At 39.9% G+C, this 25,413-nt stretch overlaps 2 protein-coding genes and 1 long non-coding RNA gene across 3 annotated transcripts; 2 read left to right on the forward strand and 1 right to left on the reverse strand.

The window, feature by feature from the left end:
• The first annotated feature begins 22,176 nt into the window (after positions 1-22,176).
• LOC149948865 (uncharacterized) lies at positions 22,177-22,752 on the forward strand. The gene is made up of 5 exons (XR_016480717.1): positions 22,177-22,212; positions 22,279-22,352; positions 22,416-22,461; positions 22,527-22,632; positions 22,702-22,752. It is a non-coding gene; the product is annotated as an uncharacterized LOC149948865 (long non-coding RNA).
• A 70-nt stretch (positions 22,753-22,822) lies between these two features.
• LOC149948866 (exosome complex component RRP43-like) lies at positions 22,823-25,029 on the forward strand. The gene is made up of 6 exons (XM_090174037.1): positions 22,823-22,914; positions 22,973-23,099; positions 23,157-23,257; positions 23,319-23,431; positions 24,635-24,730; positions 24,792-25,029. The coding sequence occupies exons 1-4, from the start codon at positions 22,872-22,874 to the stop codon at positions 23,426-23,428; spliced, it is 381 nt and encodes a 126-aa protein (XP_090030163.1). The 5' UTR covers positions 22,823-22,871; the 3' UTR covers positions 23,429-23,431; positions 24,635-24,730; positions 24,792-25,029.
• On the reverse strand, positions 23,880-24,550 carry LOC149948867 (uncharacterized). Its single transcript, XM_090173856.1, has 4 exons — positions 24,504-24,550; positions 24,366-24,443; positions 24,058-24,300; positions 23,880-23,997 (listed from the first exon to the last, which is right to left on the reverse strand). Exons 2-4 carry the CDS (start codon positions 24,433-24,435, stop codon positions 23,960-23,962), a joined length of 351 nt encoding a protein of 116 aa, XP_090029982.1. The 5' UTR covers positions 24,436-24,443; positions 24,504-24,550; the 3' UTR covers positions 23,880-23,959.
• Positions 25,030-25,413: the final 384 nt, after the last annotated feature.

Genomic DNA, 25,413 nt, shown 5'->3' on the forward strand with positions numbered 1-25,413 from the left:
TCAGCATCAAGTATTTTTTCATCAAAGAATGTTTCAGTGATGAATAGAAGTATGGACTGTTTAGTGGCGGCTAATAGAGATAGTTCATCTCGTTTTTCTTGAGAGCGGAGGAATGAGTAATTTGGTTTAGCTAGCTGGTGAGGGTTAATAGGTTATATGGAGTGACAGGAGGGGAATTGTTATGAAGAGTTTTCGGTGTAGGATATTGAAATGGTTTCGGATAGTTATACAAGGAATCATTTGGAAATTTTGGGGAGATAGTTCGTTTAGGAGGAAATTGTGATTGAGGAAAGTAGATAGTTTCGAATAATGAAGGAAGACCAGTCGAATGTCAATATTGTGAGGGATTCTGACCCAAAGGTATAAAGTTGGGCGACAAGGTATTCCAGGACGGATTGTACTGTGCAGGAGGATTTGAAAGGTAGTTTTGTGGTGGATAGTTGTGTCTTACATAGAGTTGAGACATTGGGTGGGAGGACCACTGTGGATTTTGTTGGTTAGCTGAGTGTGTTAGTAAAGGTTGGTTTCGGTCGTGGAGAGTCGTTGAAGAGGAACTATCGTTGATATGTTGGTTGATAGGGCACTTCGGAATAGTGCTTCGGTGAGACGAAAATGTCTTTGGGATAGCTATAGGTGTCGGAAGAAAAGGGAGTGTGTCCCATCGTACCATTTGAAATTGCCTGTGGGGCAGTGGTCTGCTGGGTAGCGATTGGAGGTCTAAAGTACGGGTCATTAGAGAACACTTTGTAGTTCCTAATGCAAAGGTTACTTTCGCCATTGTTGAGGCGTCGCTTTAGCTCATTAACTGCGTCATAATACAAAGATAATTGTTTTCTAGTTCTATCAGGTCTGGCGTGTATCGCAAAATTTGGATCTTGACGACAATAGGAGATATATTGAAGAAATTGTGACTTTTATGAACCATTTCGAAATAATATTTTGAAAGGCCTGGGATTATTGGTTTGAGAAGCTTGATTTGGGGTTAACCTGAAGAATTTTGCGTGAGCAGAGAGACCACTCTTGGTGAGCAATTCAGCGACTTGAGTGTAGCCCAAAGTATCATCAGTCGCAATAGTTTCGGGAATGTTGAGGAGTAACACGTTGTGTTTCCGAAGGTCTTCTTGGCGTTTTTCTTCAACAGCGTCAACCTTTGCATCAATTTTTGCCATATAATCAGACTCGCGCGTTTGGAGAAATGGGTAAAACCAGTGGCGGCTTAAGAAGGCTGGGTTCCCGTCTTTTTCAAGTTTAATCGTTCTGATTTGCACCCCCCCCCCTCGAACTTCTTCGATGGCACCCCCTGCTGCCCTGGTACCCGGGGCCTCAAATAAACGCCTTACCTTGTTTGACCAAGAGGTGGGTTTGAACTATATCATTTTAAATTCCTACGGGTGGGCCTTAAGCTAGTTGTGTGTTTCGAGGGACTCCACCCCAGTATAGCCCCCTGCCCCTTTTCCCCATGCCAGAATTACCGGGTACCATTCCCCCCCCCCCCGCAAAAATAACATAAAAACTCATCTTTCTCTCTCATCCCAACCCAACCCCCAGTAAAGCACCACTTCCCCTTCCCCTTTTTCCCATGCGAGAATTACCGTGGTACCCTTTTCCTCACAAAAATTACTCAAAAACTCGTCTTTCTCTCTGGTCCCAAACCCCCTGTATAAAGAACCAATCCCCCCTTTTCCCATGCGAGAATAACCGGAGTACTCTTCTCCCCCCGCGAAAATAACTAAAAAACTCGTCTTTCTCTCTGGTCCCAAACCCCCTGTATAAAGAACCAATCCCCCTTTTTCCCATGCGAGAATAACCGGAGTACTCTTCTCCCCCCGCGAAAATAACTAAAAAACTCGTCTTTCTCTCTGGTCCCAAACCCCCTGTATAAAGAACCAATCCCCCTTTTTCCCATGCGAGAATAACCGGAGTACTCTTCTCCCCCTGCGAAAATAACTAAAAAACTCGTCTTTCTCTCTGGTCCCAAACCCCCTGTATAAAGAACCAATCCCCCTTTTTCCCATGCGAGAATAACCGGAGTACTCTTCTCCCCCCGCGAAAATAACTAAAAAACTCATCTTTCTCTCTGGTCCCAAACCCCCTGTATAAAGAACCAATCCCCCTTTTTCCCATGCGAGAATAACCGGAGTACTCTTCTCCCCCCGCGAAAATAACTAAAAAACTCGTCTTTCTCTCTGGTCCCAAACCCCCTGTATAAAGAACCAATCCCCCTTTTTCCCATGCGAGAATAACCGGAGTACTCTTCTCCCCCCGCGAAAATAACTAAAAAACTCGTCTTTCTCTCTGGTCCCAAACCCCCTGTATAAAGAACCAATCCCCCTTTTTCCCATGCGAGAATAACCGGAGTACTCTTCTCCCCCCGCGAAAATAACTAAAAAACTCGTCTTTCTCTCTGGTCCCAAACCCCCTGTATAAAGAACCAATCCCCCTTTTTCCCATGCGAGAATAACCGGAGTACTCTTCTCCCCCCGCGAAAATAACTAAAAAACTCGTCTTTCTCTCTGGTCCCAAACCCCCTGTATAAAGAACCAATCCCCCTTTTTCCCATGCGAGAATAACCGGAGTACTCTTCTCCCCCCGCGAAAATAACTAAAAAACTCGTCTTTCTCTCTGGTCCCAAACCCCCTGTATAAAGAACCAATCCCCCTTTTTCCCATGCGAGAATAACCGGAGTACTCTTCTCCCCCCGCGAAAATAACTAAAAAACTCGTCTTTCTCTCTGGTCCCAAACCCCCTGTATAAAGAACCAATCCCCCTTTTTCCCATGCGAGAATAACCGGAGTACTCTTCTCCCCCTGCGAAAATAACTAAAAAACTCGTCTTTCTCTCTGGTCCCAAACCCCCTGTATAAAGAACCAATCCCCCTTTTTCCCATGCGAGAATAACCGGAGTACTCTTCTCCCCCCGCGAAAATAACTAAAAAACTCATCTTTCTCTCTGGCCCCAAACCCCCTGTATAAAGAACCAATCCCCCTTTTTCCCATGCGAGAATAACCGGAGTACTCTTCTCCCCCCGCGAAAATAACTAAAAAACTCGTCTTTCTCTCTGGTCCCAAACCCCCTGTATAAAGAACCAATCCCCCTTTTTCCCATGCGAGAATAACCGGAGTACTCTTCTCCCCCCGCGAAAATAACTAAAAAACTCGTCTTTCTCTCTGGTCCCAAACCCCCTGTATAAAGAACCAATCCCCCTTTTTCCCATGCGAGAATAACCGGAGTACTCTTCTCCCCCCGCGAAAATAACTAAAAAACTCGTCTTTCTCTCTGGTCCCAAACCCCCTGTATAAAGAACCAATCCCCCTTTTTCCCATGCGAGAATAACCGGAGTACTCTTCTCCCCCCGCGAAAATAACTAAAAAACTCGTCTTTCTCTCTGGTCCCAAACCCCCTGTATAAAGAACCAATCCCCCTTTTTCCCATGCGAGAATAACCGGAGTACTCTTCTCCCCCCGCGAAAATAACTAAAAAACTCGTCTTTCTCTCTGGTCCCAAACCCCCTGTATAAAGAACCAATCCCCCTTTTTCCCATGCGAGAATAACCGGAGTACTCTTCTCCCCCCGCGAAAATAACTAAAAAACTCGTCTTTCTCTCTGGTCCCAAACCCCCTGTATAAAGAACCAATCCCCCTTTTTCCCATGCGAGAATAACCGGAGTACTCTTCTCCCCCCGCGAAAATAACTAAAAAACTCGTCTTTCTCTCTGGTCCCAAACCCCCTGTATAAAGAAACAATCCCCCTTTTTCCCATGCGAGAATAACCGGAGTACTCTTCTCCCCCCGCGAAAATAACTAAAAAACTCGTCTTTCTCTCTGGTCCCAAACCCCCTGTATAAAGAACCAATCCCCCTTTTTCCCATGCGAGAATAACCGGAGTACTCTTCTCCCCCCGCGAAAATAACTAAAAAACTCGTCTTTCTCTCTGGTCCCAAACCCCCTGTATAAAGAACCAATCCCCCTTTTTCCCATGCGAGAATAACCGGAGTACTCTTCTCCCCCCGCGAAAATAACTAAAAAACTCGTCTTTCTCTCTGGTCCCAAACCCCCTGTATAAAGAACCAATCCCCCTTTTTCCCATGCGAGAATAACCGGAGTACTCTTCTCCCCCCGCGAAAATAACTAAAAAACTCGTCTTTCTCTCTGGTCCCAAACCCCCTGTATAAAGAACCAATCCCCCTTTTTCCCATGCGAGAATAACCGGAGTACTCTTCTCCCCCCGCGAAAATAACTAAAAAACTCGTCTTTCTCTCTGGTCCCAAACCCCCTGTATAAAGAACCAATCCCCCTTTTTCCCATGCGAGAATAACCGGAGTACTCTTCTCCCCCTGCGAAAATAACTAAAAAACTCGTCTTTCTCTCTGGTCCCAAACCCCCTGTATAAAGAACCAATCCCCCTTTTTCCCATGCGAGAATAACCGGAGTACTCTTCTCCCCCCGCGAAAATAACTAAAAAACTCGTCTTTCTCTCTGGTCCCAAACCCCCTGTATAAAGAACCAATCCCCCTTTTTCCCATGCGAGAATAACCGGAGTACTCTTCTCCCCCCGCGAAAATAACTAAAAAACTCGTCTTTCTCTCTGGTCCCAAACCCCCTGTATAAAGAACCAATCCCCCTTTTTCCCATGCGAGAATAACCGGAGTACTCTTCTCCCCCCGCGAAAATAACTAAAAAACTCGTCTTTCTCTCTGGTCCCAAACCCCCTGTATAAAGAAACAATCCCCCTTTTTCCCATGCGAGAATAACCGGAGTACTCTTCTCCCCCCGCGAAAATAACTAAAAAACTCGTCTTTCTCTCTGGTCCCAAACCCCCTGTATAAAGAACCAATCCCCCTTTTTCCCATGCGAGAATAACCGGAGTACTCTTCTCCCCCCGCGAAAATAACTAAAAAACTCGTCTTTCTCTCTGGTCCCAAACCCCCTGTATAAAGAACCAATCCCCCTTTTTCCCATGCGAGAATAACCGGAGTACTCTTCTCCCCCCGCGAAAATAACTAAAAAACTCGTCTTTCTCTCTGGTCCCAAACCCCCTGTATAAAGAACCAATCCCCCTTTTTCCCATGCGAGAATAACCGGAGTACTCTTCTCCCCCCGCGAAAATAACTAAAAAACTCGTCTTTCTCTCTGGTCCCAAACCCCCTGTATAAAGAACCAATCCCCCTTTTTCCCATGCGAGAATAACCGGAGTACTCTTCTCCCCCCGCGAAAATAACTAAAAAACTCGTCTTTCTCTCTGGTCCCAAACCCCCTGTATAAAGAACCAATCCCCCTTTTTCCCATGCGAGAATAACCGGAGTACTCTTCTCCCCCTGCGAAAATAACTAAAAAACTCGTCTTTCTCTCTGGTCCCAAACCCCCTGTATAAAGAACCAATCCCCCTTTTTCCCATGCGAGAATAACCGGAGTACTCTTCTCCCCCCGCGAAAATAACTAAAAAACTCATCTTTCTCTCTGGTCCCAAACCCCCTGTATAAAGAACCAATCCCCCTTTTTCCCATGCGAGAATAACCGGAGTACTCTTCTCCCCCCGCGAAAATAACTAAAAAACTCGTCTTTCTCTCTGGTCCCAAACCCCCTGTATAAAGAACCAATCCCCCTTTTTCCCATGCGAGAATAACCGGAGTACTCTTCTCCCCCCGCGAAAATAACTAAAAAACTCGTCTTTCTCTCTGGTCCCAAACCCCCTGTATAAAGAACCAATCCCCCTTTTTCCCATGCGAGAATAACCGGAGTACTCTTCTCCCCCCGCGAAAATAACTAAAAAACTCGTCTTTCTCTCTGGTCCCAAACCCCCTGTATAAAGAACCAATCCCCCTTTTTCCCATGCGAGAATAACCGGAGTACTCTTCTCCCCCCGCGAAAATAACTAAAAAACTCGTCTTTCTCTCTGGTCCCAAACCCCCTGTATAAAGAACCAATCCCCCTTTTTCCCATGCGAGAATAACCGGAGTACTCTTCTCCCCCCGCGAAAATAACTAAAAAACTCGTCTTTCTCTCTGGTCCCAAACCCCCTGTATAAAGAACCAATCCCCCTTTTTCCCATGCGAGAATAACCGGAGTACTCTTCTCCCCCTGCGAAAATAACTAAAAAACTCGTCTTTCTCTCTGGTCCCAAACCCCCTGTATAAAGAACCAATCCCCCTTTTTCCCATGCGAGAATAACCGGAGTACTCTTCTCCCCCCGCGAAAATAACTAAAAAACTCATCTTTCTCTCTGGTCCCAAACCCCCTGTATAAAGAACCAATCCCCCTTTTTCCCATGCGAGAATAACCGGAGTACTCTTCTCCCCCCGCGAAAATAACTAAAAAACTCGTCTTTCTCTCTGGTCCCAAACCCCCTGTATAAAGAACCAATCCCCCTTTTTCCCATGCGAGAATAACCGGAGTACTCTTCTCCCCCCGCGAAAATAACTAAAAAACTCGTCTTTCTCTCTGGTCCCAAACCCCCTGTATAAAGAACCAATCCCCCTTTTTCCCATGCGAGAATAACCGGAGTACTCTTCTCCCCCCGCGAAAATAACTAAAAAACTCGTCTTTCTCTCTGGTCCCAAACCCCCTGTATAAAGAACCAATCCCCCTTTTTCCCATGCGAGAATAACCGGAGTACTCTTCTCCCCCCGCGAAAATAACTAAAAAACTCGTCTTTCTCTCTGGTCCCAAACCCCCTGTATAAAGAACCAATCCCCCTTTTTCCCATGCGAGAATAACCGGAGTACTCTTCTCCCCCCGCGAAAATAACTAAAAAACTCGTCTTTCTCTCTGGTCCCAAACCCCCTGTATAAAGAACCAATCCCCCTTTTTCCCATGCGAGAATAACCGGAGTACTCTTCTCCCCCCGCGAAAATAACTAAAAAACTCGTCTTTCTCTCTGGTCCCAAACCCCCTGTATAAAGAACCAATCCCCCTTTTTCCCATGCGAGAATAACCGGAGTACTCTTTTCCCCCCGCGAAAATAACTAAAAAACTCGTCTTTCTCTCTGGTCCCAAACCCCCTGTATAAAGAACCAATCCCCCTTTTTCCCATGCGAGAATAACCGGAGTACTCTTCTCCCCCTGCGAAAATAACTAAAAAACTCGTCTTTATCTCTGGTCCCAAACCCCCTGTATAAAGAACCAATCCCCCTTTTTCCCATGCGAGAATAACCGGAGTACTCTTCTCCCCCCGCGAAAATAACTAAAAAACTCGCCTTTCTCTTGTTGTAACGTTCTAGAGAGTCAACTATTTTGGACGTGACATATATTGTTTAGATTATGTAAATAGCGCCTACTACCTACTTGGCCGTACATATGGCGCGTAATTTAAATCGAAAGATTTTAGAGAGTTAACCAATATTACAACTTTTTTTTTCGAACCTAACTGAAGGTAATTCAAATGTCAAATAGCCGTGCTTTCTTGATCACACGGCCCGAGCGCGTAATAACCTCTTCGATGTTTTTGCTCTGGATCGCTGTTGAATTTTCAGTTCTCTGGGCTTGATTTGGTAAGGTTATTTTATTCAGAGTTTCTTGAAAGGAGGTGGCCAGTTCTGTAGGATATGATTTTAAATGAATTCTTGTTTTTCGTAAGATGTTACCTTTAGGCAGAGCAACGTTGTATGAATGTTGTTCAGCTGCCGGATATACAATTTTTCCAGGTTTCCATTGACGATGCCCATCATAATAGTAGACTGGTTCCCCCGGTTTAAACTCAGTAGGGTTCGTATACCGATGTCCCTGCTGTGACTTTATCATAAGTTGCTGCCGGTGTCGTAAAGCTTGTTGGATCCATAGAAATCGGATAACAAACTAGAACGATTTTTGAAATTTTGTCGCGTGGTCTGTTAGAACTTTTAAAGAACCCTGCCTTTGGCCCATGCTTTTCGTTTGGCTGGCAACGTAAGTTACGCCATCGGCGCCGCACTGGTGAACTAACACTATTTCGCCTAAGATTAAATGGCTGACTTTAGCTCGCCGCTAACGCGGTTTTTTTTACATCTTTAAAGCGACTTATGTTTAATTAAAGTTGAAGAATGGCTCAAAATTGCGTAATACACAAAAGGAAACATCTTTTCACAGGTTGGTGTTAGAAATAGTTTTCTTTTTACCATAATTTAAAAACGCTAAGAACGCGCTAGAAAACGCGTTTCTTTCAAATCATAGAAAGCTAGTATTTTTTAAATACAAAATGAAGAATGGTTCAAAATTGCGAAATTAAATATTTTAGGAGTAATTACTCAAACAAAAACATATCTTTTCACAGGTCACTGTTAGAAATAGTTGTTTTACGTGCACAGTAATGGTTTATCGCGAATATCTACGTTAGTATTGTATGTACGGCTATAAATCTAAATACGAACATTAGGGCCCGGCTATTTCCTACAAAACATGTTCTATGAACATTTGACTTACGAGCAATCATTGTGTCGTATTCGCGGTTTTAACGTTGTACCCGTAACGCGTCTTACAATTTTGCGCCTTCGTTGACTTAAAACACGGCCGCCGCTCTTCACATAACCGCGTTTAAAATTTACCACCCAGCTAACTCTTGTTATTTCTACGAGAAATCGCTTGAAAATAGAGCTATTGTGAAGGTTGTGTGAGAGAAAATGATCGGAAAGTCGGAATAATGGGTCACTTCAATTTAAGTTCATATTGACTGCCGTAAGGATTAAATCCACAAAACCAGTATCAATGCTTTAAAAAGAAAACACGACACCGATGAGACTGTTCGAAATGTAAAACGCGAGCGAATCAAACGAATAATAAATTATATTACATACTTTAAATTAGTATATACATTGTGTATTATTTCAACGCTAAATGTAGACCTCAGAGCCAGCAAGAATATACTTGGTTAATACCTTATATAATCCTTTAGCAAAGACAGTTTCTCTAAACAAAAGTACATCTAATTTTAACAGAAGCAATGTAAAATTCCCAAACAAACAGTGAAGAAAAATTTAACTTTTGGATATGAGCTAGCATAGCCTAGCTAGATAACATCAAGGACGGATTTGGTAACATATAATTTCATAACATTAGCTTACAAGAGTGACAGAATCAGATAGCAAAGGCTAAGCTTAAGCCTTGCTAACTAGCCCTAAATACAGTAAACTATTTATTTTAATAATTAAGATAAGTTACAACAATTATTCAAAAGATAATCTATCATCTCGTAAAATAACAAAGAAATACTGTATTTACCTTTCGAAAACTATGAATCCGAAAACCACATTCTGGATAGTTGCAGCATGGGCCAAATAATGATAGTTGTTAATCGTCTAAACTCTATTACCGGCCTCGTACGAAGGAATTTTTGTTTCTACAGCAAAATTTTAATGAGAACAATTTATTCGTCTTTAGTTCTTCCAGTTATCGACTATGGTTCTATTATTTGGTCACCGCCTTTCTCCACTTCAATGACTAAAATCACAAAAGCGCAAAATCGTTTTACCAAGCTGACCAGTAATTTTCAAAAACTTAATCCCCCACAACGCGACGAAGCCTTAAATATCTCAAATCCGTCTTTACGCCACAAGGTTGATGATTTGGTTTTTTTGCATGATATATATCAGGGGCGAATAGATCCGTCTCTTAAAGAACTTTTTACACCTTCTTCTGTCATTTTGACTCGTGGACAAGGGCGTATCCAGGATTTTATTTCAGGGGGGGTTTTTAGGGAAAATTTCAAGGGGGGGTGCTGATGGAAGTTTCACTGATTTTTATTAGACACCCCCCCCCCGGTCATCAGCATTTCGGGGGGGGGTTTGAACTCCCAAACCAAACCCCCCCCCCCTTAAATACGCCCTTGCTCGTGGACTTCGGGCCAAGCTTACTAAAAGAAAACCATTTTTGTACACGCGTTGTGAATGACTGGAACAAACTACCAGCTGAACTTCTTGAATTGAACACTTCTAATTCGTTTCGAGGCAATGTTACGAACTGGTTGAAGACCAACTCTACTTAATTTTGTTTTTTATTGTTATTGTTATTGTCAACTTATTATTTTTTAATTTAATGAATCTGTGTAGTAGAATTTACTCTTTTTACCTCCCCTATTAGGGGTTTTACAATCATCGTGTCTGTGTGTGTGTCTATGTGTCTGTGTGCGAACGCGTTACCGGGGGCAAAGTCCAATAGTCGTGAAATCGTTGTTAAAGGTTGGCAAAACCACCGTCTGACGGTGAGCGTTAACGGGCAAAGTTGCGGTTGCGTAGGGTGCGGTTTATTTGTTTTTTTCGTTAACGCTCGCCGTCGTTTCGGTTTCGGCTCACTTGTAATGGAAATTTGTTGCAATGTTTTTGTGTAGTGTAGGAATGTTGAGTTTGTTTGTTATGGCGGTTGTGAGTGTTGAGTTTGTGTAATGGCGGTTGTGAGTGTTAAATTTGCATATGCGTCTTTGCTCTCCAACTTCTTCTTATTGACTTTTTGGGACGGACCGAGTGCTGACGGTTACGATAAACGTCTCAACGTCCAAATGGCAGGGTTTCCACCAATTGTTTACGGTTTTCGTCTTAGTATCAATTTGCGATCGCATCAGGCGGGATTTGAACCCGAGACCTCCTGTTTGACAGGCGGACGTTCTACCACGCTTAATCGAAAATTAAGTATTAAATTTTGGTTGTTACTAAATAGAACGAAATTTCGTGTTCCATTTAAATTATTGCATCGAAGTAATTCTAATGTAGCGTATTCTCTGTTGATTAAAAACGAAAGCGCCGCCCAGGTTACGAACCCGAGCCCTCCTGCGTGACAGGCGATTGTTCTACCACAGAACCACCGATACATGTTACTCTTCTTTGAAAATTATAAACTCAGCTTCTCGGAAGAGTATATTAATGGTTTTTAAAGTCTACATTTTGTACGTATGAAATTTTAAAGGTGAAATCTTGTTTCGGATACGCTTTTTTGTTGTGTTTTTTAACTGATCCCGATTACGTTCTTTTTTGTCTAATCTTTGGTATTGTTGGTTTTTTCTGTCTTATATTTGTATCTACTATTTTTTAAGTTTATTTCCTTTTTCCCTCAAAATCGTCCAGTCTTAGAGGAACCTTTCAGAGCATAAGTCATGCCCAAAAGCTTATCCGGTTTCATTATAATAACGTTAAAAATCGTACTTGTGAATGGTAAGGTGTTGCGCTTCTCGATATTATATTTTCTATTGCTTGATTTCTAAATATTTGAACTAATTTATTGCTTGACTACGTTATAATATTTTTCTATGAATTATTTTGATTCTGAAGTCTGATTGCTTGACTGCGTTATAATATTTTTCTATGAGTTTTGTTTCTGAAGTCTGATTGATTGGGTTGTTATTGTGTATTTTTTTATTCGTTATTTTTATTTTTTGATACTCTAATATTTTAAACTGGATATAGTATAACGTTAATTCTGCGTATTTCGAATGTGCGTGATGTGGAGGGTATTTTTACGTTTTATTAGGATCAGTTTTTTTAATTTTAAATATCTTTCGTTTTATTTGTATTTTATTTCGTTTTTTCAGTCGTATATTTTTATCGAGTTGTATACATCGTGCGCTTACACTTATGTTGGTCTGGTTTTTAACTGGGTCGTCATTACTTCGTTATTTATTTTAAACGTTTTCTCGACTGATTAAGATTTTTAATTTGAAATAAAATGAGCGTTAAAGATGCGGCAAATATTTCGTAAGCGAGAAAAATACAAATACCCTCTGTAGATATTTCTTTCATTAAAATTGGCTTCGTATTATATTTAACTGATAAACTTGTACCGTAAATAGGGTTAAATTCAATTGTGCATTGTTTAGTACGTCTAACTCGCTGTTGTAACTACTGAATTTATATTATTCTTAATAAATTATACTCGGTTGTTTCGTCTCAATTATTTTAATTATAATTAAAATTTTATACCGGGCGGGATTGAACCGGGATTACGTTTTTAGTAAATAACTCGGAATTGCGGAGATATATCTTTAAAAGTCATCTCGAAAAATTAATACCGCTAGGGACAATTCTTCCGAGGAGAGGTATATTTTGGCTCGCCAACTTGTTAGTCTTGCTAAATACCATCCTGACCGCGGAATTTAAATACAATACCATGTGATATTTTTAGTCTTGCAAAATACCATGCTGACCGCGAAATTTAAATACCATATCATATGCTGCATTATTTAAAAAACTTCTAGTGAAAAATTGTTATAGATTGATTGGAAGACCTAATTGATAGGTGGCGCGAAATATCATCTTGACCGCGAAAAGTTCAATACCATGAAATATTTTTAGTCTAGCCATATACCATCCTGACCGCGAAAATTTAAGACCGAAAGTAACAAATAAGTGTGACACTTATTGGAGTAATAGGCGATGCTTACCACGTATGACCTGAAGTAACAAATAAGTGTGACACTTATCGGAGGCCGTGAATTTCTCTCTAGCATTTTCCAAGGCCGTTCTTATATCACCTGAAGTAACAAATAAGTGTGGCACAAGTAATACGCGATACTTACACCGTATGACCTGAAGTACAAATAAGTGTGACACTTATCGGAGTAATAGGCGATGCTTACAACGTATGACCTGAAATAACAAATAAGTGTGACACTTATCGGAGTAATACGCGATTTTTACCACGTATGACCTGAAGTAACAAATAAGTGTGGTACTTATCGGAGGCCATTCTAATATGACTTAAAGTAAATAAGTGTGACACTTATTGGAGTAATAGGCGAGCCTTACAACGTATGACCTGAAGTAACAAATAAGTGTGACACTTATCGGAGGCCTTTCTAATATGACCAAAAGTAACAAATAAGTGTGACACTTATTGAAGTAATAGGCGATGCTTACAACGTATGACCTGAAGTACGAATAAGTGTGATTCTTATTGGAGTAATAGCTAGGCGATGCTTACAACGTATGACCTGAAGTAACAAATAAGTGTGACACTTATCGGAGTAATAGGCGATGCTTACAACGTATGACCTGAAGTAACTAATAAGTGTGACACTTATTGGAGTAATACGCGATGCTTACAACGTATGACCTGAAGTAACAAACATTTTTACAGATTCCTTAATCACCTTGTTTTTTATAATTAGTGTAACCAAAATAATGATCTTTTTAGGTATATTTGTTAAATTATGACAAAGCCACATTTCTAATGATAAAAGAAAATCAAATGGTTAAATAACCTACTCTCAATCGAAATTTAGATGCAAATTAAGTACAAAAATTATATTTACATTATTTTATTGATTAAAACCAACTTTTAATTTAATAAAATCATCGTGTATAACTTGCCAAAAGCATACGAAATTTTTCTTCGCGGCTTGGGCGTGGGGATTACACAGCGTGGGCTTCTGGCGTTCAGAAGGTCGCGGGCTTTAATTTTAAAAACACTCTATAGTAAAAACGTTTGTACTTTAGAGTGTTGTTAAATTAAATTTTAAAGAAACCAATTTAACACAGTTAAACTTGATATCATAGGTCGGGGGGCTCTGGGCTTCAAAGATCACCTATGCCCTAGGTTAGGCTGGGGCTCGCGAGCGCAGTCGCTCTCTGTTGTATATTAGAATGCCGATCTCTGCTTGATATATAATGGTTTAAAGGCACTATATCACCGAAAAAAAATCGGTATTGACCTCACTTGTTTTCTAAAAAGTGATTCCATATTTACGTTCTGCATAGTGGCGACATGGACTAATTAATGTATACACAGGGACGGTCCGCACAACGCCACTCTCTCATAAAATCGGCGACTAAGTCTTGTTAATGCTGTTCCCTCTTTTCCTCCCCCCTTAAGCAAAGTTAGCCGAGTCAAAACGTCATCAAACGGAAAAACGATGCTGCCCTCTATCTGCAAGTCTTGGAGTCTATCGATGTTGGCGCTTAATCCATGGTTGGCGTCTGCTTATGATTTGAAAAACAAACAGTTTTTTTCGTTCATTTGAATAAGGTGTATGATTTAAGAGCTTTAATTTATTTAAGTAGTTTTACAAATTAATTATGAGTAAAAAGCTGTGTGTTTACCCTTCGTGTAAAAGTGATTCGAAGTATTGTCATAAAGAACACACGAAAGATTTCTTTATACCTTTCCTGTTCATCTTTTTCTAAGCCTTGTCCAAAAAAATCTTTGATTTACCATTATCGGAATCACTTAAATCCACTTTTTCAATTTTCTTTTTGTCTGGACAAATTGAGAATAACGTCTCGAATGTATGGGCCGAAAAATTAATATCAATCAATTTAATTGTTAATATAAATGAATTAATTTACCAAACGCACGTGGAGCTTACAACATCGCGGGCAAGGCGACTGCTTTTTTTTGTACCCTTAAACCTTTCCTCCCGTTTCCATCCCCCTTGACTCAGTTTGTCGTTAGTTCGCACAATCGCCGCTCGAGGGCACATTTAGCAATCGCTAGCCGCTAAATTTCCTATGCGGACCGTCCCTGTGTATACATTAATTAGTCCATGGTGGCGACCTCGTATTTTTGCGGGAGTTTTCAAAATTACTTTCAAGGTTAGGCAGGGTGGGGGAGATCAGCCGGTTTTGAAAAGGGGACAGCGTGTCTTGAAGTTACAGGAACCGAGATATCGAGAAGTGTTCCATCCAAAGGGGGATGAACTGCTGGAGGGTAGAAAAGAAAATTGGGCTAGTTTTCGGCGGTCGCGCGGACCCGAGTGAAGAGGGACCCCTAGAGAGATAATCCTTTTCTTAGTTCCCTGCACCGAACAAAGAGCAACTCTTCCCTCGTCTCAATTCATTTCGAGGAATTTTTAAAACTAGCTTATCACCTATAGAGTAAGAATGCTTCCGCAAATGCGAGATTGATACCTACATTTCGTCTACTGTATATAAAACATAGGTAAAATCCTACGTATTGATTTTATTTTATAAAAATTTAAAAAATAGAATTGCGTTTTCAATTGAGTAAATAAGGCTTACTTTGGTAAAATAATAGTTAATTTTATTGAAAAATAACACTTTACACTTGTTTACAAAGCGAAAGGGGAAGCCCCTGGAAGAAAGGCGTTCAATAAAAATAACTTTTATAAACACTCGCTACATGGCCCCAAAACTGGTCCTAGTAAGTGATTGACAACACAATAAAATAGTACTCCAATAAAGAAATAAAAAATTAATTTAAAAAAAAATAAGAAAATATACCTCAAAACAACAATTATCAATAATAAAATATTTCATTGAAAAACAAATTCAAAAATATTCCCTAGGAAAGCTCGATACCCTAAGAAAGCTCAATACCCTAAGAAAGCTCAATACCCTAAGAAAGCTCATCAGAAATATAAATTGAATTTCATAAAAATTCAAATTAAAAATCAAAATGTTATAGAAATACGAATAAAAAATTAAGACAAATCCATATGTATATTATAACATCAGAGTCATGTAGGTGCGCTACTCTTTTACATGGAAAGGTACACCAGAGTGGAAAATTAACTGATATGGTTTACTCAAACCACTTCATTAGGATTACTAAGGATTTAAGTTTTAAGAGATTGAAAATTCTAAACTCCTGTATTTTATTTTTATAGGAAATTTAAAAATAATTTCAATTTGATATTAAATTATACAGCTAAAACAAAGTTCCTTTCTAAGCTCTCTTAGTTTTTTTTATACATTAATATTTGACTCAGATTAGAATTGTGAGATTTCTAACATTGATTTTGTGAAATGGAAATGTAAAATATATTCTATTTTTCTATGGTATATTGTTGGTTAATATTAAACAGCTCCTGTTGTAAGTTAGAAACCAACAAATCTAGAAATTTAAAAAACATTTTTGAAGAAAATTAGTTAATTACTTCGTAATATTTAAAAATGTTTAATTACATCGGTACAAATTTTAAACATGATTTAATTTTTGGAATGATTCTGTCTAATATAAGGCTCAGCTTGGGCTCAACTGCAATTGTAGACTCGGGAATAAATTTAAGACTCGAATTGGACTTTCAGTCTCATCATGACAGCGATAAATTAATCCACAATAAAAAGCTTCCTTTTTTAAAATAATAATAAAACTTTGTGATTTCATCGTTGCCTCTTATTTTTTCTACTCCCCAAATCTTCCTTGTTTCCTCTCTCTCAGTACTCTAATATCTCTCGTAAAGTTCGGTTATCAAATTCAGGTTCATGTAGTCTGTCTGGATTCCTTTAGAACAAAACTTTAATCGAAAAGCCTCGGGTAGTAGGTTAACTTCCGTAGGCACATTTCCATTCATTTCTGGATAAAATTTTCATGCAAATTCTCTATTAGTGATATGGTTGTCTTTTTAATACTATCTTGTGGTTGTGAACGGTGGAACGAGTTTTCAACTTCTTTAGAATAGTTTTCCATATTATCTTCTATGGTTATATCTCTACAAGTGACATGTAATTATTATGAAAATGTAGTGAAAGTCTTTGCTGGTGAACCAATTCATTCATAAAAACTTTATACTCTTCCTAGAAAGAAGGCATAATCGAATAATCTCTAGAAATTTAAGTTACTAAAAAGGCTTAAGTTTAGGAACCAATTTCATTTAATATATCGTAACTAACCAATTATATATTTTTTCTTATCTAGCTGCCTTTTATTTTTATTATTATTTTATACTAGATGGTAAATTTAGCGTTGGAATCCAGTCAGTATCCTAAGCTCCGAAAATGTCTGCTACAAACCCGCAAACTCGGCGTTGGGCTCCAATTTTTTCCGTGTTTTATTCTTGCCCAAAGGCGAGTTAGCTTCTTTGGAAAGCGATTAAATATAATTCCTTGAGCTCCATAAATACTTTTACAACCAAAGATGCTGCACCAAACCATATTTCATTTAATAATTTGTGTTTCGAAGTTACCCCTGAATTTTTCCCATACAAAATAGCTGGCGCGATTTCAAATATGGCGTCTAAAAGAAACAAGAATGTGTTTGGCGCATGCTCACGTCCCTTCCCCTTTTCCGCTCCATTATCTGGCCAAAAAGGAGTATTGTGGCTCCATCTCGACGCTGGAGAACTACACGCTCACACTCCTTTGACTCAGGTCTGGTCTCAAGTTCGGTGGTTCAAGACCGGCACGCGTCCACGGAAGCTCATTATGTTGAACAATGGAGACAAGGTGGAAACGGATCAAGCCCAAGTCACAGAGGGCCTCGCGCAGTCTGTTAGAGCGGATACCCATCCTCAGCCAACGCCCGGCCCGAAACAAAAATACCATCCTGAACCACTTTTGGAGCAGCCACCGGCGAGATACAATAGGTGAAAACTATTCGCCAGTCCTGGACTGCTCAAAGAACTGTTCAGGACTGAGCTCTGACGTCAGCAAAATATCCCGGACAGTTCGGGACTAGATCACGAATAGTCTAACCTGGGGTACGTTCAGAAACAGTCAACGGAAAAAAAACCGATGGATTTATATTTTCCACCGATGAGCTTTTTCGTCATAATGACGTCGTAAGTTGCTGAACGCTTTTATTCAGTCATCGTTGTTTTTTAAAATAGCGTAGCATTAATAGTAGTTTTACGTCAGTAATGACGTCAGTCATCGGAAAAACCGACTATTATTTCGGTGACTTCGGTGTCTCACCGATGACTATCGTGACGTCAATACCCGAAATTAAAATGCCGTTCAGTAAAACACCGGTGTCACCGGTGACTCAGCGGACTTACCGGTGAGCGTTTCTGAACGCAGCCCTAAAATAAAAATTAAATTTCCGAATGAGTATAATGAATTATGATAGTTTAATTGTTAATCGTTATCATGATATTGAATTTAAGAGTATGTTTAGAGTTAGGAATATCATTTACGAAGAGCTAGTCAGGGAATTTGGTAGCTCATAGTATCTGAACATTCTTCAGGGATGTTTCATTACTTAATATTGTAATTGTTTAAATAAAATTGTAACATAATTATAAGGAGTGGAAGACGGGTATTGTCACCAGATAAACGTCTATTAGTATTCCTCTGGTTTGTTAGAATAGAATAGAATTTATTGAACTGGAATATATACAAGCGTGGACGCTTATTGGGCCAGCATCAGCGACAAAGAAATACATTTAAAGCAATGGTTACAATGAGGTACAATGAAAGAAGTACACCGTGAAGTTCTATCCCAACCCATATGTTTGTCTAATTTGTTTTTAAAAGCACCGACGTAGGAACGCGTTTTAACCAAAGTAGGGAGGGAATTCCAGTGGTTATAACTATCCGCTGGGTGAAGAAATTTCGCCGAATTGTGGAAGCACATCGAGTCTTGAAAATTTTTGGAGCATTTCGGCCACTCAAGTTATACGGAAAAAAATGTCCGGGTTGATAGAGTAAAGGCCATGTACAAGTTTGAATGTCTCCACTAGATCCACCCGTAGACGGCGCGATTGCAGTGACAGCATGCCTAGGCGCCTCAAGCGATCTTCATATGAAAACCCGCGAAAACGTGAAACCATTTTTGTGGCTTTCCGTTGAACTCGTTCTATAGCATCAGAGTCTTTTATTGAGGTAGGATTCCAAATACTTGAACAATATTCGAGGTGCGGCCTGACGTATGTCTTGAAGAGTATTTTAACCGATTTTTCGTCCAGGCGAGAGAAAGAGCGTTTAAGCAAAAATAGTACACGCGTTGCCCTGGCGACCGCAGCTCGTACGTGGACGGTTGGACCTAAGAGACGTGATACTTGTATCCTCAAATCTCGAACTTGAGCACTGGAGCTCAGAGGTTGCCCCATCGAGAAATAGGCGAACTGTGGGTTCGTTTTGCCGAGGTGCAAGATAGTGGATTTGCCCGCGTTAAAACTCGTGCCGTTTTCCTTGGCCCAGGCTTCCACACCGCAGAGATCGTTTTGCAGGTACGGATACGATTACCAAGTTTGCTATCGTCTGCAAACAGTTGTATTAGCGAGTTCTTCACAGTAAGAGGTAGATCGTTGATGAATATCACAAATAGCACCGGACCCAAGACGGATCCCTGAGGGACCCCGCTCGAGACCGGCTGCCAGGATGACCTTGAACCTCGGTAGCAGACACGCTGAGAGCGGTCAGATAAAAAGGATCCAACCCAGTTGAGGAGAAGAACTGGTACTTCCAAGGCACGCAGTTTAGACATCAGTAGAGAGTGGGAAACCGTGTAGAACGCCTTCTGAAGATCCAAAAAGATGAGGTCGTAATCGTGACCGTCATTTAGAATATCGAGGTGAGAGACGAGAGCATCCCGCACTGGAACTTCCAAGTTTTTGCACGGAATACATTGTAGTGTATCATTCCATGAAACTTCAGACAGATTCAACATAACATAAAACAGTGTTAGAAACATATTAAAAAACTCAATAAATTTTTTTATTATGTGTCTGCAAGTATAATTCGATAGTCAGAAGATAAAGAAGGCTTAAAGGGACGGTTTGAACAGATATCAGATTTACCTAATTTCTAGGGGATTTTAGTGAACTCTTTAATCTAATTCAGGGCATATTTTAAAACAAATCTTGAGCAAAGGAAAAACAATAAAACTGGTATAACCGTAAATTGTCAATTTTTATAGAAAATAAAGGATATTTACCATTGATCCATCAACCAATATTGTGTTAATTTGTTTTATGGTTGGCCTGTACTTGTAGACTCTTAAATATAGCGATAAAGTAAAATGAAAATCCATTTGGAGGCAAACCAATTTTATTTGTTTTTACTATTCACTTTTTTACATTTTAATCCCCTCATAGTTGCTTACTTCTTTGCCTTATTTACAAGACACAGGATTACCAAGTTGTTGAAAACATGTAGGGGATGTTCTAATTGTTCCCAAACCTTCGTTGGGATTTCTGAAGGCAATAACTAAATATTCAAAACCTTGTGGAGGATATACCTGGCTAGTTTTGAAAATAATACTGAATTTTTGGCATTTATTAATATCACAATGCTTGTTGCAGTAGATATACATAGACTAGTTTAGCCAGCTGTAGAAAACTTGTAGGAGTGTAGACTGTACGCGATAAAACTATCTTCACTCCTACAAGTTCGGTACACAGTTTGTACCACAGGCTTAACCCATCTAATTTCTATAATAATACTTGTTAATTTCACAATGCTTATTATACGCAGTCAGTCAAGAATTAATTATTGTTATCTGAGATTTAAAAACAAAATGAAATATAATCGATTTAGCTTAAGGATAATGAATAAAAAACTATTAAATAATATTTACCGCGGCCTAAGAAAATACAATGGGCACACAATGTATGTAAATAACATCGGATAACTTCCATAGCGACAAGTGTTAGTTGAGACTAGATTCTACGCGGAGCAATATGCAGACGAATTTTCAGTTATTTGGAATTGGGTTCTCGCCAGTACCTGCTTTTGAGTAAGAACTGCTTGGATAGTCCCGAACGATCCGAAAACTGGTTCTCGAGACCGAATAGTCTGCGCCCGAACTGTCCGAGAATTCTATATCCGGCGAATAGTCTGCGTCGGGGCAGTCCGAACGGTTCTGGACTGACGAATAGTTTTCACCTAATGTCCCTTTCTCGGAAGCGGACCTCCGAGTCGGAGGTCCTCTCCGGTCTTCGCAACACCTCCCCGGGGAAGGACAACGTCTCCAACCTCATCATAAAGAACTCAACTCCGGCTTTCCGAACGGCACTCCTAGCGCTCTATAACAGCCTTTGGGCGGAGGGCATCATGCCTTCTCGTTGAAAACATGCTGTCTTGCACCCCATTCTGAAGCCTGAGAAGCCCCCCCCCGATGCCACGTCTTACCGCGCTATCTCTCTGTTTCCTAATCTCGGCAAAATTTACGAGAAGCTGGTTCTAGGCAGACTGGTCTGGTTCCTAGACCAGAACGCGATTCTGCCTGCAGAGCAATCGGGTTTTAGACGTGGGCGTCGAGCGACCGACAATGCGATCCGCCTTGCTATGGCAGCCCAAGGTGCTCTCGCTACGAACAATCACTGCCTTGCAGTCTTCTTAGATCTGAAAGACGCTTTTGGCAGTGTTCACCACCAGGCGCTGCTCTACAAACTCCAACGCCGGGGTCTTACCGGCAATATTCTTCGTTGGGTGGAAGACTTCCTCAAGGATACGATCTATCAGGTTAGGGTCAATGGTGCGCTCTCCGCCACTTACCTCGTCACGAGAGGCGTTCCTCAGGGCAGCTTGATCAGCCCCATCCTCTTCACTGTAATGTTGGACGGGATCCCTAAACTATGCCAGAGACAGGTTTCCCAAGGGGAACACGCCGACGATATTGCCGCCTGGGTCTGTGGCCAAGCCCTTCGCGCCTTACTCCCACGTCCACTCCTCCTTGTGAACCACCCAAGGTGACGGTCATCTCCCGTTGGCTAACTACTCGCAAAGGTGACCTCTGCTCGGACGCGCTGCGACAGTTGTTGCTTGCGACGCTCGACATCTACGCCAAAGACGTGACAGTTATTTACTGACGGGTCTCTCGCCCCGGACTCGGCAGTCGGGGGTGCCGCCTTCGCCATTCCTTCTCTCGGGGTCGGTGCTCGGTCTTTGGTGGATGCCGGCCATTTCACCAACAGGATAGAGCTGTTGGCAATTCAATTGGCACTTTCATATGCTTCCGCTCATCTTGCAAGTTCAATAGTCCTCTGCTCCGACTCCAAAAGCGAGCTTATGATGTTCAAATGATCCGGTAATCACCACTATTCATGACTTATGCGACGGGTACTCCTACTCAGTGACTCTTTTGTGGTGTCCGGCTCACGTCGGCGTAGTGGGCAATGAAACGGCGGACGGTCTCGCGGACGTCACTAGTCTTCCGCGCCCCTCCAAGGTGGACTTTTTCCTCCCGGCTACGCTCTCCGAATTGAAATCTGTGTGTAGTAAAGTGGTTACCAGTGCTTGGTGGGATTCCTGGCAGACCCGAGCCACCTCCTACGCGCTCAGGGAGGCGAAGCCTAATCCGGGCTCTCGCGAGATTATGCGGCTTCAGCTCCCCAGGCGGGATGACACTCTTTTGGCGCCGTGCAATGAAATAATATTATCGCCTTCTTGGCGAACTTGTTTTTTTTTCTAATGGATAAATCGTGTTATTATTTATCCCTTATAGAACGAACAATAAACTAGAATTGTTTATTGTTAGGGCAGTAGATCCGCAGTCGTATTATCAGTACTTTTTGGTAAGCATTTCAGTCTTAGACATTCTTCATAATGCTTTTTAAATTTAATTTTATATTAGGACAAAAATATAAGGCCAGATAATCGTGAATTATTAAAAGTTCGGTCAACCACAATCAATATCAGTAGGTTTATTCTTACAAAATTAATGTCTTTGGTAAAAAAAATTAAGACCAGTTAATTATGTTAAGATAGTATTCAAACTGCTGATGGCTCCGCCCTTGTTAAATTTGGAAATACAACTGTCATTTGCGGTGTGAAAGCTGTGAGTTAAAAGTACTAAAATAGGAAATATAAATTGAGCTATATGTGAATTAAACCTATTTAGGAATAATCAAACCCAGCACCTGATAAAGCTCATTTAGGAATAATTGGTAGATATAATTATTAACATAAATTGAATAGGAATTGGAAAACTAATGGCTAGTTTTGAATTAAGTCCCGAATGTAGATTTATCGCAGTTATGTTCATCTAGATTTCGTCCTGGGCCCCCTAGTGAACAAGCTCAGGTTTTAACACAAATTATATCGGATACCATTTCCAAGTAATTCTCCATTTTCAAATATCCAATTGACTTTGAAATTTTTATTAATATCAAATCAAAATCTTGTAGTTCAAAGTGCATTAAAGCTGAAGACTTATGCGTAAAGTCAGGTAAGGTAGTTATTTTTAACTCAAGTTTCCTGAAACAATATACGGTTCTTTATTCAATTATTACATTTGATATTTAGCTGGTGTGGTCTTTTCATTGACATAATTTGAATAAGCTATGATGGCAATATAATGGATGCCGCTTTGTTAGCCTTATTAGGAGCATTACATACCAGTAAGAAATTTAATATCAGTTAATTTTCTCTTATACACCAACCCAAATATATCTACAGCTAAGTTGCCGAAAGTAAATGTAAATGCTGAAGCAAATGATTTTATTTCGGTGGAAGATAATTTGACGGAATCTTTAAAGATATATAGTGAACCTTTCTCTTGTACCTTTGCTATGGTTGAGAATGGGTAATACAGATTCCTCTCTTAGTTTTAACGCAAAATAATACTCTAATTTTAACTTAGTAAAATTATTATTGATCCTACTGATGAGGAAGAGCAAATAGCACAAGGTACTTTTACAATCATAGTAAACCAGGTTGAACTGTGTGGTATTCATAAATATGGTAGGGATCATATTTGGCCTTGTTTGGAATTTGTCATGATGGAAATATGTGGTAATTTTAGGCGGGGCTAGCATAGCTGAAGAGCAAATGACTCAATGCATAGAAAAATCTGAGCAGAGAAACAGAGTACTTAAAGAATTGTTGCATCAAAGTTTGCAATCTCTTCAATGATGGGTATATAAAAAAGTTTTCATTCTTGTTAAACATAAGTTTTTACTTTTGGTTACATGTGGTAACTTTCAACAAAAAAGACTAGAGAATATTCTCCCATAGTGTAAAATGGGTAAGTGTAGTTGCAGACTGGGAACAATGTTGAGTTTGAAGCTTCGAAACTGGGGGTTAATGTATTTGTGGTAGTTGAATAGTTTGTTCCATAGGTAGTCTCCCCATTTGAGTAGGTTGGGATAATGTAATTTTCAATTGGAATCATTGGAGGGGATAACGCCACGATTTGCGATGCTGGATTTGTAACTTCGCCTATGTTGCTTGCAGTAACTTTTGTAGTTTTTACAGGTGGCTTTTTCTGTGACCTATGCTTGGTTTTGATGTTAACTTTCTAAAATTTATCGGCTCTTTAGAATTATTTTAAACAAAATTTCATAATTTTATTAGTACCATTGTTTTTGTAGACTTGGCTAGAAAAGTTGATTTAGTCTCATAGGGTTTTGACATCTTAGAAACAGTCATACTTGTATTCTTCATTTAACTCGCATAAATTTTAGCTTTTTTCACTTCTTTTCCTAAAATAAAATTGATTGAAATTCCAAAATATGACAAATCATCAATTTGTAATGCTATACCTATCGGTAGAGCCGCAGTTGCTTGGGAAACGCTCCAAGACTGAAGAACAGTTTGACTATAATTAACGTCCTCAGGACCTTCTGAATCTAAATTCTTAGGTTCTTGATCATTAGTTACTGGAGAGGTTAGAACTTGGGAGTGTGTTAATTTTAGCAGAGAAGAACTTTGGAAAAATGGAATGACCATCTGAAAATCTTGATAGCTTCCCTTTTTCGATCTTCTTTTGGGTGCTTTCATTTTCTCTATTTAAATTTTATCAAATTACATTTCATCATCTCTGTGATGAAAATATCTGAAAATATTTTACCATAAACTTGGGGGAAGTTTTTTAAATATTCCCATACATTTGAACCTTTGTTGTTTGTGAATCCTTGCATTGCAATTGCTAAATGGAAATGTTAGAAGTGCAATTTTTCAGTTTTAAAGTCAAACCAAATATTTATACCTTTGTAAATAGGTATGGGCAATGGGGTCAGACTTGTAAATGGCACACGTTTTCTGGAAAATGAAAATTTTTGGTATTGGAAAATTGCTTATAAAAACTTCTAATGTGCATTTTCTCTACTTTTCTCCCAGTTCCTCAATAAACACCAAAACTGAGCCCTCATTTCGAGACATTTCTTGTATATGCACGTCAAATGTTTCCTTGGAATTGTCCAATTGGAGCTGAAAGTAAGTGGTGCATAAGTTGAGATGTCTTATTTCCTAAGACTGATTGTAATTTAATTACCAGACACTTAACTCCTGGACCAATGTCTGGAACCACCATTTGATCATTACGCATTTGTTCTATACGTTTAAATTAAATTTAGTGCTAAAAATTCTATGATTAAAATTAAGGTGATTAACCTTTTTTCACTTCGTTCCACAAATCTAATTCAACATTTCGATAAATTTTCCAATCCAAAGCTTTTGCCACTTTATAAGGAAAAGGTGGATCACCCTGAGCCAAAGATTTTCGAATTTCATTTGACTTTAAAATAACTCGGGAACTTTGACTGAGGTTATTTTAACTTAACTCTGGTTTGGAAGTTAAATAAAAAGTCGTTCTTATTTGAAAATATATAAAATAGTTTAATAGGTAATGGTTGATTTTATGGGAGCGCTTATTTTGTCGAACTTGGTTCTCTACGAAGTCTTACTACTTAAGTTTTTCTCCAAAAATATCCTTCTTCAATTTCGAGCGTCTTCTCAGGCGCACCTGTATTTTTACCCTCCAGGCCTACTTCCCAATTTTTCCACTCTTATTGTTCGGGTCCGGTTAACGGGCTTTTCTGGGAATCGGGGCTCTGCTAGAAAGCTTATGCCTTCCTTCAACTCGTTTTTGGGGTTTTTACACTAACGCTTTGCTTCCG

The sequence above is a fragment of the Leiobunum rupestre genome, chromosome 4, assembly GCF_980474605.1.
Source record: "Leiobunum rupestre chromosome 4, qqLeiRupe1.1.hap1, whole genome shotgun sequence".
Taxonomy (NCBI): domain Eukaryota; kingdom Metazoa; phylum Arthropoda; class Arachnida; order Opiliones; family Sclerosomatidae; genus Leiobunum; species Leiobunum rupestre.